The sequence below is a fragment of the Struthio camelus genome, unplaced genomic scaffold (assembly GCF_040807025.1).
Source record: "Struthio camelus isolate bStrCam1 unplaced genomic scaffold, bStrCam1.hap1 HAP1_SCAFFOLD_179, whole genome shotgun sequence".
NCBI lineage: Eukaryota > Metazoa > Chordata > Aves > Struthioniformes > Struthionidae > Struthio > Struthio camelus.
This window is the reverse complement of record NW_027182645.1, coordinates 34,309-46,162: the sequence shown is the minus strand read 5'-3', so window position 1 is coordinate 46,162 and position 11,854 is coordinate 34,309. Positions and strand designations below refer to the sequence as shown.

The window sequence follows — 11,854 nt, the reverse complement described above, 5'->3', positions numbered from 1 at the left end:
TGACCTGTCCACACCGCGGGCAGCAGGGAGCAAACCGGGACAACTGCGCATGCGCGCACCCTCCGCCTGCAGAACTGTTTTGCAGACGCCCGAGGGCAGCAAGGAGCACGGGGCGGAGAGTGCGCATGCGCCTTCCCGCACGCCAGGGCAGCAGCGCACTGTGGAGCAAAGGCGCATGCGCGCCCTGCTGGGCGCGGTATTACATTTTCGACACGCGAGGGCAGCATGGAGCACGGCGGGATCACCGCGCATGCGCTCGCTCCCTGGCTGCAGTACTGCTCTGTCGACACCCGAGGGCAGCAGGGAGCACAGGGAAACCAGTGCGCAGGCGGGCGCCTTACCGGTGCAGTACTGCGTTGTCGACACCCGAGGGCAGCAGGGAGCACGGCGGGATCACCGCGCATGCGCTCGCTCCCTCGCTGCAGTACTGCACTGTCGGCACCCGAGGGCAGCAGGGAGCAGGGCGGGATCACCGCGCATGCGCTCGCTCCCTCGCTGCAGTACTGCTCTGTCGACACCCGAGGGCAGCAGGGAGCAGGGCGGGATCACCGCGCATGCGCTCGCTCCCTGGCTGCAGTACTGCGCTGTAGACACCCGAGGGCAGCAGGGAGCACGGCGGGATCACCGCGCATGCGCTCTCTCCCTGGCTGCAGTACTGCGCTGTAGACACCCGAGGGCAGCAGGGAGCAGGGCGGGATCACCGCGCATGCGCTCGCTCCCTGGCTGCAGTACTGCGCTGTCGACACCCGAGGGCAGCAGGGAGCAGGGCGGGAAGCAATACGCATGCGCCCTCCCCTGGGGCGCCGGGGCGTGGATGCGCTAGGACGATGCGCGTGCGCCAGATGCCGGGGGGGGCGGGGCTTCTGCCTCTGCCGCGCATGCGCCGGACGCGAGTCGGGGCGCCCTCGCGCGCTCACAGCTCGGCACTGCAGGGACCGGGGCGGGGGGAGGGGCACCGGGGCGGGGGGGGGCGGGGGGAGGGGCACCGGGACGGAGGGGGCGGGGCATCCGGACAGCAGGGTTCCGGGGTGGGGGAGGGGCACCGGGGCGGGGGGGGGAGGGGCACCGGGACGGGGGGGCGGGGGGAGGGGCATCCGGACAGCAGGGTCCCGGGGGTGGGGGAGGGGCACCGGGGCGGGGGGGCGGGGGGAGGGGCATCCGGACAGCAGGGTTCCGGGGTGGGGGAGGGGCACCGGGGCGGGGGGGGGCACCGAGACGGCGGGATCCGGGTGGGGGAGGGGCAGCAGGCAGCAGGGCCCCAGGGTGGGGGGGGGGGCCACGGTGCAGCAGGGAGGGAGGGAGATGAAGTGGTTCGAGGTGTTTATTAACAAATGAAGCTAAAAATAAGGAGGCGGGGGAGGGGAGGCGGCCACCAACCCCCCTGGGGAGGGGGGGGGCTGCTACATGACCCTCCCCCCAACTACGCTACCGTGGATACATGGGGGGGTGCGACCCCCCCCCACCACCACCCTCACAGCGACCCCACATGGGGGCTGCCCCCGGGTGACGCAGGGTGCCTGGGACCCTACTTGTGGGTGCAGGGTTGGATCGGGGGGGGGGCTGTGGCCGTGGGGGGGGGCCAGGACTTTGGGGGGCCCCTGTGGCCGTGGGGGGGGGGGCAGGACTTTGGGGGGCCCCTGTGGCCGTGGGGGGGGGGGGCAGGACTTTGGGGGGCCCCTGTGGCCGAGGGGTCCCCGACCCGCAGTTCTGGGGGCGGCGCTGACGGGGTGGAGGGTGGGGGGGCAGGAGGGTCCCATCGCCCTGGGGCTCCCCGCGGTCCCATCGCCGTGGGGGTCCAGAGCCCCGGGGCCTGCGTGGGGCCCCCGCCCGTGGGGCCTGCGTGGGGCGGCGGGGGTCAGGCGTCGGGCCGGGTGTTGACCAGGAGGGCGCAGGAGCTCAGGGCCCCCCCCAGCTTGGCCACCTCGGAGCAGGACGCCGGCAGCAGGGTGCAGCCGGGCAGCTTCTGGAACGGCTGCCGGGGGGGGGGGGGGGTCAGGCCACGCCCCTGCGGCCACGCCCCCACCGTGATCCCTCCCCCCACGCCATGGTCAAGCTGCTGCCAGAGCCCCGCCCCTGCCGTGACCCCGCCCCCACCCAGGAGACCCGCCCCTCACCCAGCCCCCTCCCCCCCCATCGCATGAGCCCCACCCCCCGCCCTGGCTCCACCTTGGGATCTCGCCCCTCTGCAGACCCCGCCCCCATCGGGAGGCCCCGCCCCCCCCAGGCCCCGCCCCACCTGCAGGCTGCGCGGGAACTCCTCGGGGCTGCAGCGCCCCTCCCCAGGCCCCGCCCCTCGGGAGGCCCCTCCCCCAGGCCCCGCCCCCCAGGCCCCGCCCCTCGGGAGGCCCCGCCCCCAGGCCCCGCCCCTCGGGAGGCCCCTCCCCCAGGCCCCCAGGCCCCGCCCCCCAGGCCCCGCCCCACCTGCAGGCTGCGCGGGAACTCCTCGGGGCTGCGGTGCACCAGGGCGCAGCGCCCCCCCAGGCCCCGCCCCTCGGGAGGCCCCTCCCCCAGGCCCCTCCCCCAGGCCCCGCCCCTCGGGAGGCCCCGCCCCCAGGCCCCACCCCTCGGGAGGCCCCTCCCCCAGGCCCCTAGGCCCCGCCCCCCAGGCCCCGCCCCACCTGCAGGCTGCGCGGGAACTCCTCGGGGCTGCGGTGCACCAGGGCGCAGCGCCCCCCCCAGGCCCCGCCCCTCGGGAGGCCCCTCCCCCAGGCCCCACCCCTGGCCCCGCCCCTCGGGAGGCCCCGCCCCCAGCCCCCCAGGCCCCGCCCCACCTGCAGGCTGCGCGGGAACTCCTCGGGGCTGCGGTGCACCAGGGCGCAGCCCCCCAGGCCCAGGCGGGCGAAGAGGCAGTTGCCGGCCGGGTCGTCGGGCACCGAGAGCCGCCCGTAGCCGTGGTCCGAGAGCTGCTCCATGGCCTGCGCCGGCGCCACCCTCACCTCCGGCCCCGGCCCCTCACCGGGACCCCCCACCCCCTGCCCCCCGACGGCCCCAAACGTGCCCTCACCCCGACCCGGCTCCAATGGCCCCAAACGACCCCTGACCCTGCTTCCCCCCCCCCAAAATGTGCCCTGACCCCTGACCGCGCTCCAACCCCCCAAATGTCTCCTGACCCCTGACCCTGCTCCAAGCCCCCCCCCACAGCTTCTGACCCCCCCCCACCCCACTCTGACCCCCCAAGGACCCCTAGCACAACCCTGAACCCACCCTGGCCTCTCCCATCACCCCCGATCCCACCCCAGAACCCTGCCATGACCCATGACCCCTGACTCCCCCATGCCCCTTGTGACCCCTGACCCTTCCCCCAAGCCACAACCTTTGCCCCCCCCCAACCCCACCTTCATGGCGCGCCGGGCGGCCTCGCTGCTGCCGATGGCGATGGTGTCGGGGGCGGCCATGCTGCAGAAGCTCTTCAGGTGGCCCTCGCCCCCCACCGGCACCGTGGAGACCGCAAAGTCCTGGGGGGGGGGGGCCAGGCGTGCGGCAGGGGTCACCCTCCCCCCCCCAAAACCACCCCCAAAACCGCCAGCCTGCCCCCGCACATGCCCCATCGGGGCCACCCGGACACCTGGGCCCGCGGGCTGGTGGGGGGGTGGCTGCCCCCACCCCCGTTCCCCGGACGCCTGGGCCCCCAGCTCACCCGGAAGGCGTCGGCCACCATCTCGGCGCCGCGGTGGTTGGTCCAGCGGGAGATGCCCACGAAGAATTCACGGCCTGCGGAGGGGAGGCGCCGTCACTCGGATGCCAGGGCCCCGGCCCGGACGCCAGGGCCCCTCTGCGGGGCCGGGGCCCCCGGCTCACCGGTGAAGAGGACGTCGCTGCCGTCCAGCGTCGCCCCCTCATCCGTCACCGCCACCACCCGCAGCTTCAGCTCCTCCAGCGCCGCCCGCACGCTGCCCAGCTGCCGGCACAGGGCTGGGACCGACCCCCCAAACCCCCCAAATCCCCCTCAAAACTGCCTCAACCCCCCCCGCCCGCCCCCGCAGAAGGGACCCAGGCGTTCAGGAGTGGGGGGGGCATTAACCCCCGCTGTGCCTGTTGCGGAGGGTTGGGGGGGGCACCATCCCCTGCATGAGCTGCAGACCCCTCCACACCCAGGGGTCCGGGGGGGCCCTGTCACCCCTAAGGGATCCATTGAGCCCCCCAACCCAAACTAGGCACAGCCTTGACCTGGGTCCCAGGCGTCCGGGCTCCCCCCCACCCCCCTCAGGGTCCCAGGCATCCAGACCCCCCCCCAGCACCCCCCCAGCCCCCTCCCAGGGTCCCAGGTGTCCGGGCTCCACCCCACCCCACCCCAGGGTCCCAGGCATCCAGACCTCCCCCCAGCATCCCCCCAGCCCCCTCCCAGGGTCCCAGGCGTCCGGGCTCCCCCCTACCCCACCCCGGGGTCCCAGGCAGTCAGACCCCCCCCCAGCACCCCCCAGCCCCCTCCCAGGGTCCCAGGCATCCAGGGTCCCAGGCAGTCAGACCCCCCCCCAGCATCCCCCCAGCCCCCTCCCAGGGTCCCAGGCGTCCGGGCTCCCCCCCACCCCACCCCGGGGTCCCAGGCAGTCAGACCCCCCCCAGCATCCCCCCAGCCCCCTCCCAGGGTCCCAGGTGTCCGGGCTCCCCCCCACCCCACCCCGGGGTCCCAGGCAGTCAGACCCCCCCCCAGCACCCCCCCAGCCCCCTCCCAGGGTCCCAGGCGTCCGGGCTCCCCCCCACCCCACCCCAGGGTCCCAGACATCCAGACCCCCCCAGCACCCTCCAGCCCCCCGGGGTCCCCAGCGCCCACCCCCCGGCCCCGGCACCTCGTGGCGGCGGGCCGGCTGCCAGGGCCGGGTGAGCAGCGCGGTGTCGCCCTGCACCACGGCCACGTCCTCGAGCAGGACGGCGCAGGGGGCGGCGGGCGGCAGCGCCACCACCTGCAGCCCCAGCTGCTGCCGCAGGATGCCGGCGAAGACGCCGAGCTGCCGCTGCGCCTTGGCCAGGTCCAGCCGCCCGCCCGGGCCCTCGGCGCCCGGCGCCTCGGGCAGCGCCCGCACCACCGCGTGGCTGTAGCGCCCCAGGGCCCCCGGCCCCGCCATGGGGCCGCGGCTCAGGCCGTCGCCGCCCGGACGCGCTCCAGGATCGCGGGCCGCGGCCTCCCCGGCTCAACCATGACCTGCGCTCGCGCCGCGAGTTCCCGGCTCGCTCTGGGCCGGCGAGACGGGGCAGCTCCCTGCCCCGATTCCCTTCTGTTTCTCCCCAAAGAGGCTCCCGCCGCGGGACGGGGCCGAAGCCGCGCCTGGAAGGCAACCGGGAGGGTCGGGGGGGCAGAGGGTCCCTGGGACGGGCCTCAACGCCCCAAATCCACCCCGGGGTGAGGCGCTCGCCGCCCCGCTAACCAGCGCGATTAATGCTGTCATCGAGGGCAGCGGCGGCCCGGACGCCTGGGCCCCCGGGCGAGCGCTGGCCCCAGCTGCGGGCGGAGGCGGGAGCTCGGCCGGGCCGGATTCGCTCAGGGGGAAAATATGTGCGGGGGGGGGGGGGAACACGCCAGGGCCCAGGCGTCCGGGCCCCCATGTGCTCAGGCAGCCCCAGCGATCCCAGTGGCCCCCAGTCCAGCCCCAGCTCTCCTAGTGACCCCCCCAGTTAGGTACCAGCTCTCCCAGCGGCCCCCAGTCCGGCCCCAGCTCTCCCAGTGGCCCCCAGTTCTCCTAGTGACCCCCCCCCCCAGTTAGGTACCAGCTATCCCAGCGGCCCCCAGTCCAGCCCCAGCTCTCCTAGTGACCCCCCCCAGTTAGGTACCAGCTCTCCCAGTGGCCCCCAGTCCGGCCCCAGCTCTCCCAGTGGCCCCCAGTTCTCCTAGTGACCCCCCCAGTTAGGTACCAGCTCTCTCAGTGGCCCCCAGTCCGGCCCCAGTTCTCCTAGTGACCCCCCCAGTTAGGTACCAGCTCTCCCAGTGGCCCCCAGTCCGGCCCTCCCGGTCCAGCCGCACTCCCCTCTCGTCCGCCCCTCCAGGCCCCCCAGCCCCGTCCCCGCCCACTTCCCTCGCGTCCTCCAGTTCCCCCCAGTCCCTCCCAGTCCGCCCAGTCCCCCGCACCGCTCGGCTCCGGCGGGTCCGCCAGCCGCGGTCCGCCCCGCTCCCGGCAGCCCCCGCGGCGCCGCCGCTGCCCAGGGCGGCCCCGCCCGCGCGGCCCATTGTCTCCGCGGCGCACACGCCCGGGGGCGGGGCCACGGCGGGGCGGGGCCACGAGAGCCCACCCGGGGCGGGGCCACGGGAGGCCCCGCCCCCTCCTCCCACCCACCAGCTCCGGGCAGGGGAGAGACTGCTGCCCACACGGGCACGGGCCTTACTGGGAGCACTGGCACGGGCCTTACTGGGAGCACACTGGGGCCGCCCCCACCTCCGCATCCGCTCGCGGCGCTTCGGTCAGCAACAGCCCCGGACGCCTGGGCCCCTCCGCCACCTTTATTGCCACCAGTGGGGAGGGGGGGGTGCAGGTTGGGGCAAGACGAGGGATTTTGGGGCCAGCGGCAGCTCCAGGGCCGTTGCGGCAGGACACGGCGCTTCCGAGGCCGCCGGACGCTTCCGGGACGGTTTCGCAGCAGCGGGCGCTTTGGGGCCCAGAGGCCGTTTTGGGGGCAGGATGAAGCGTTTTGGGGCCGTCGGCAGCGTTCCAGAGCAGCACCAACAGTTTCGTGGCAGGACGTGTTCTGGGGCGGGATGGAGGGTTTTGGGGTCTGGACGGAGCATTTTGGGGCGGGATGGAGGGTTTTGGGGCCAGACGGAGGCTTTGGGGCTGTCGGCAGCGTCCCAGGGCAATTGGGAGCGTTTTGGGGAGCATGGGAAACGTTTTGTGGCCAGCCAGAGGATTTTGGGGCCACAAGGAGCATTTTGGGGCCATTGGGAGTGTTTCGGGGGCCAGGCAGAGAATTTCAGGGGGTGTGAGAGGCATTTCAGGGCAGTTGGGAGCTTTTTGCGGGCCAGCCAGAGGATTTGGGGGCCATCGGGAACATTTTTGTGGCCAGTCGGAGGGTTTTGGGGCCATTTCTGGGGCCGTGGGGGCATTTTGGGGGCCAGCCGAAGGGTTCCGGGGCCGTTCGGGGCTCAGGCGAGGGGCCGCGCCACCTGCTCGTAGGCCAGCTCGATCTCGGCGGCGTCGGGGCAGGTGCTGGCGAACTCCTCGCGGGCGGCGGCGTTGCGCAGGTACCGCTGCAGCCCCGCCAGCTCCGCCGGGATCTCGAAGCCCCGGAAGCGCCGGCACACCACCTGCGAGGGGTCGGGACGGGGCGCTGTGAGCCAGCGCTGCGGCCCCTCGTGTCCCCCCCCGTCCCCCCCGTCACCTGCAGGACGTGCAGCTTGGGCAGCAGGTTGCAGTCGGGCAGGGGGAGCCCGCCCGCGGCCCCTCGTGTCCCCCCCCGTCACCTGCAGGACGTGCAGCTTGGGCAGCGGGTTGCAGTCGGGCAGGGGGAGCCCACCCGCGGCCCCTCGTGTCCCCCCCCGTCCCCCCCTGTCACCTGCAGGACGTGCAGCTTGGGCAGCGGGTTGCAGTCGGGCAGGGGGAGCCCGCCCGTGGCCCCTCGTGTCCCCCCCCGTCCCCCCCTGTCACCTGCAGGACGTGCAGCTTGGGCAGCAGGTTGCAGTCGGGCAGGGTGAGCTCGTCGCCATCCAGGAAGCGGCGCTGGGACGGCGGCGGCTCCTCGGCGCTGCCCTCGTCCAGCTCGTGGGGCAGCGGCGTCAGCAGGAAGGTGTCCAGCGCCCGCAGCGCCCGCAGCAGCCCCTGCTGCAGCCCTGCCACCCGCGGTCGCGTCAGGACCCACGGCGGGAGCCGTGGCCGCGTCGGGACCCGGGGGAGGACCCGCAGCCATGGCCGGGCCACGGCGGGACCCACCTTCAGCCCCCCACGGCCAACAGGGACCAGGAGGCTGCGGGGCAGCAGCCAATGGGAGAGGCTGCGGGGCAGCAGCCAATGGGAGAGGCTGCGGGGCAGCAGCCAATGGGAGAGGCTGCGGGGGGCCACAGACAGCCAATGGTAAGGACGCGAGGAGAGCGAGCCAATCAGAGCGAAGGTGGCAGAGACAGCCAACGAGAGATGCAGGAGAGATACCCAACCCGAGGTCGTGAGGAGACAGCCAATCCCGGAGGAAGGAAGGAGACGCAGCCAGTCAGAGAGCATGTAGGGAAAAGAAGAAAAAAAGAGCAGCCAATCAGGATCCAGGGAGGGAAAAAGCACCCAATAAGCAAACACAGAAGACAGACAGCAGCCAATTAGACAGGGCAGAAGAGATGAGACAGCCAATCAGAAGTGGTGGGAAAAAGGGGGCCTATCAGGATGCCTATGACAGCCAATCAGTTGGGGGGGGGGAGCCAATGGGAGCAAGGGGTGGATGTGCAGAGGGTGGAGCCCCAAGCCCCACCCCCATGGGGGGGGCTTCTGTTGGCCACACCCCCCAGGGCAGGGCCCCCTGGGTCTCAGCCAAGGGGAGGAGCCTCCCAAGGGGTAGGTGATGTTCCCTTGGCCCCTCCCCCTATGGGCGGGGCCTGTCCTGGCCCCTCCCCCTGTGGGCGGGGCTCACCAGCATCCAGGGCCGGGTTCCCATTCTTCACGTAGGCCGAGAACTTGGCGAAGACGTCAAGGCCGGCGGTGTTGGCCTCGGGGTTGCGGGCAGCCAGGCGGGGGTACCTGGGGGGCAGGTCAGGACTCTGAGCTGCACTGGGACCCCCCCGGGACACCCAAACCTCCCCCAGCATCACCCAGACCCACTCCAGGACCCCCACCCAGGGCCCCACATCTGCCCCAGCCTCACCCAGACCCACCTGGGGACCCCCCAGGACCCCACATCTGCCCCAGCCTCACCCAGACCCACCTGGGGACCCCCACATCTGCCCCAGCCTCACCCAGACCCACCTGGGGACCCCCACATCTGCCCCAGCCTCACCCAGACCCACCCCGGGACCCCCTAGGACCCCCCATTTGCCCCAGCATCACCCAGACCCACCTGGGGACCCCCCCCCAAGCCACCCCGGGCCTCACCGTGGGGGGCAGAGCACCTCCTCGAGGAACTCCTCGATCTTGTTGGTGTCGGTGTAGACCTCACCGCTGTACAGCAGGAACGGCAGGTGCCCCCCGGGGCAGAGGCGCTGCACGGCCTCCGGGCGCCTGTGGGGGCAGTGGCAGCCGACGGTGCCTGGACACCGGGGCCCCCTGGACGCCAGGGCCCCAAGCTGGGGCGGGGGGGGGACACTCACCGCTTGGTGTCCACCGTGGTGACGTTGAAGGTGACGCCCTTGAGCCAGAGGACCATGAAGAGCCGCTGGGAGAAGGGGCAGTTCCCAATCTTGGCCCCATCACTGCCAGCCTGTAGGCGTGGGGCAAGAGGCAGCAGTTAATGAGCACAGCGGAGGAGTTAATTAGGACAGTAGGGGTGGGGAGAGTTAATTAGGACAGCAGGGGTGGGGAGTTAATGAAGATGGCTGGGTGGGGGGGGGTTAGTGAGGACAGCAGGGGTAAAGGAGCCAAGGAGGCTGCAGGGATAGGGGGTCACGGGATGGCACTAACGAGGCCCTGGGGCTAACGAGGGCCCGAGCCCAGCTAGGCCCAGCCCGTTGCTAGGGAGGCCGCAGCCCCGTTGCTAGGGAGCCGGGTCAATGAGCCCTGCCCCCTGCTGCCCCTCGTTGCTAGGGAGGCAGGTCACCAAGCCCCGCCCCCTCCTGGCCCCACCTACTGCTAGGGAGCAGAGCCCACCCAGGGAGCTGGTTGGCTGCTGGCAACCAGGCCCCGCCCCCTCCCAGGTTGCCAGGGCGACAGCAAACACCTGCCGCCCTCCCCCTGCTGGCGGTTGCTGTAGCAACACCCCACCCCAGCAAGTGCAGCCCCGTCGCCACGGAGACGGCCGGGCTGGGCGGGGCCGGACACCTGGGCCCCGCCCTGACCCCGAGGGCAGTTTCGGCCGCGCCCGGCCGCCCCCGCCCTGACCTCTGACCCCGGCGCCCCACAGGTGACCGGGGCCCAGGCCGCACACGCGTGGACCCGGGGACGCCGCCTCGCACACGCGTGTCACGGGACGCCGCCTCGCACACGCGTGGACCCGGGGACGCCGCCTCGCACACGCGTGTCACGGGGCGCCGCCTCGCACACGCGTGGACCCGGGGACGCCGCCTCGCACACGCGTGTCATGGGACGCCGCCTCGCACACGCGTGGACCCGGGGACGCCGCCTCGCACACGCGTGTCACGGGACACCACCTCGCACACGCGTGGACCCGGGGACACCGCCTCGCACACGCGTGTCACGGGACGCCACCTCGCACACGCGTGGACCCGGGGACGCCGCCTCGCACACGCGTGTCACGGGACGCCGCCTCGCACACGCGTGGACCCGGGGACGCCGCCTCGCACACGCGTGTCACGGGACGCCGCCTCGCACACGCGTGGACCCGGGGACGCCGCCTCGCACACGCGTGTCACGGGACGCCGCCTCGCACACGCGTGGACCCGGGGACGCCGCCTCGCACACGCGTGGACCCGGGGACACCACCTCGCACACGCGTGTCACGGGACGCCGCCTCGCACACGCGTGGACCCGGGGACGCCGCCTCGCACACGCGTGGACCCGGGGACGCCACCTCGCACACGCGTGTCATGGGACGCCGCCTCGCACACGCGTGGACCCGGGGACGCCGCCTCGCACACGCGTGTCACGGGACGCCGCCTCGCACACGCGTGGACCCGGGGACGCCGCCTCGCACACGCGTGTCATGGGACGCCGCCTCGCACACGCGTGGACCCGGGGACGCCGCCTCGCACACGCGTGTCACGGGACGCCGCCTCGCACACGCGTGGACCCGGGGACGCCGCCTCGCACACGCGTGTCACGGGACGCCGCCTCGCACACGCGTGTCACGGGACGCCGCCTCGCACACGCGTGGACCCGGGGACGCCGCCTCGCACACGCGTGTCACGGGACGCCGCCTCGCACACGCGCGGACCCGGGGACGCCGCCTCGCACACGCGTGTCACGGGACGCCGCCTCGCACACGCGTGGACCCGGGGACGCCGCCTCGCACACGCGTGTCACGGGACGCCGCCTCGCACACGCGTGGACCCGGGGACGCCGCCTCGCACACGCGTGTCACGGGACACCGCCTCGCACACGCGTGTCACACGGGACGCCACCTCGCACACGCGTGTCACGGGGCGCCGCCTCGCACACGCGTGGACCCGGGGACGCCGCCTCGCACACGCGTGTCACGGGACGCCGCCTCGCACACGCGTGTCACGGGACACCGCCTCGCACACGCGTGTCACACGGGACACGTGTTCTCCAGCGCCTCCATTTCTGCCTGGGGCTGAAACCGCCACCTGGAAATGGCGGGGGGGGGGGTGCTGCCAGGGGCCCAGGCGTCCGGCCTCCCCTCCCCCCGCGGGCTCAGGCATCCAGGCCCCCCCCACCCCGCGGGGCCCAGGCGTCCGGGACTGAACCCCCCCCCTCCCCCGGGCCCAGGCGTCCGGGCTCCCCCCCCCCCCCCGGTACCTTCACGAACAGCTCCACGAGCGGCTGCTGCTCCGCCATGGCGGGGTCACGGCGGGGTCACGGCGGGGTCACGGCGGGGTCGGGGGTCACGGGCCGGGGTCACCGCGGGGTCGGGGGTCACGGGCCGGGGTCACCGCGGGGGTCGGGGCTGCGCGGCCGCGCGCGCTCCCGGCGGCTCCCGGACGCCTGGGCCCCGCCCGAGGAAGCGGGGGCGGGGCCCGGACGCCTGGGCCCCTCGGCCAGCGCCCGTGGGGCGGAGCCTCGGCGGGGGCGGAAATCCGGCGGGGGGGGGAGGGGGGGGGGGAGGGGCCCTGCCCGGACGCCTGGGCCCGTCCGCAGTGCGCCGAGGGCGCCCCGCC

At 74.0% G+C, this 11,854-nt stretch overlaps 2 protein-coding genes across 3 annotated transcripts; both read right to left on the bottom strand.

The window, feature by feature from the left end:
* Positions 1-1,307: 1,307 nt before the first annotated feature.
* DDAH2 (DDAH family member 2, ADMA-independent) lies at positions 1,308-6,132 on the bottom strand. 2 transcript variants are annotated; one of them, XM_068929300.1, is made up of 7 exons: positions 6,062-6,132; positions 4,788-5,263; positions 3,799-3,898; positions 3,638-3,711; positions 3,336-3,455; positions 2,772-2,915; positions 1,308-1,972 (listed from the first exon to the last, which is right to left on the bottom strand). In XM_068929300.1, exons 2-7 carry the CDS (start codon positions 5,061-5,063, stop codon positions 1,856-1,858), a joined length of 831 nt encoding a protein of 276 aa, XP_068785401.1. In that variant the 5' UTR covers positions 5,064-5,263; positions 6,062-6,132; the 3' UTR covers positions 1,308-1,855. The 2 variants fall into 2 exon arrangements, with proteins under 2 accessions (XP_068785401.1, XP_068785402.1); XM_068929301.1 differs by lacking the exon at positions 6,062-6,132 and adding an exon at positions 5,910-5,978.
* Positions 6,133-6,410: 278 nt separating this feature from the next.
* CLIC1 (chloride intracellular channel 1) lies at positions 6,411-11,705 on the bottom strand. Its single transcript, XM_068929299.1, has 6 exons — positions 11,496-11,705; positions 9,212-9,321; positions 8,997-9,122; positions 8,539-8,645; positions 7,572-7,753; positions 6,411-7,231 (listed from the first exon to the last, which is right to left on the bottom strand). The coding sequence occupies exons 1-6, from the start codon at positions 11,532-11,534 to the stop codon at positions 7,070-7,072; spliced, it is 726 nt and encodes a 241-aa protein (XP_068785400.1). The 5' UTR covers positions 11,535-11,705; the 3' UTR covers positions 6,411-7,069.
* Positions 11,706-11,854: the final 149 nt, after the last annotated feature.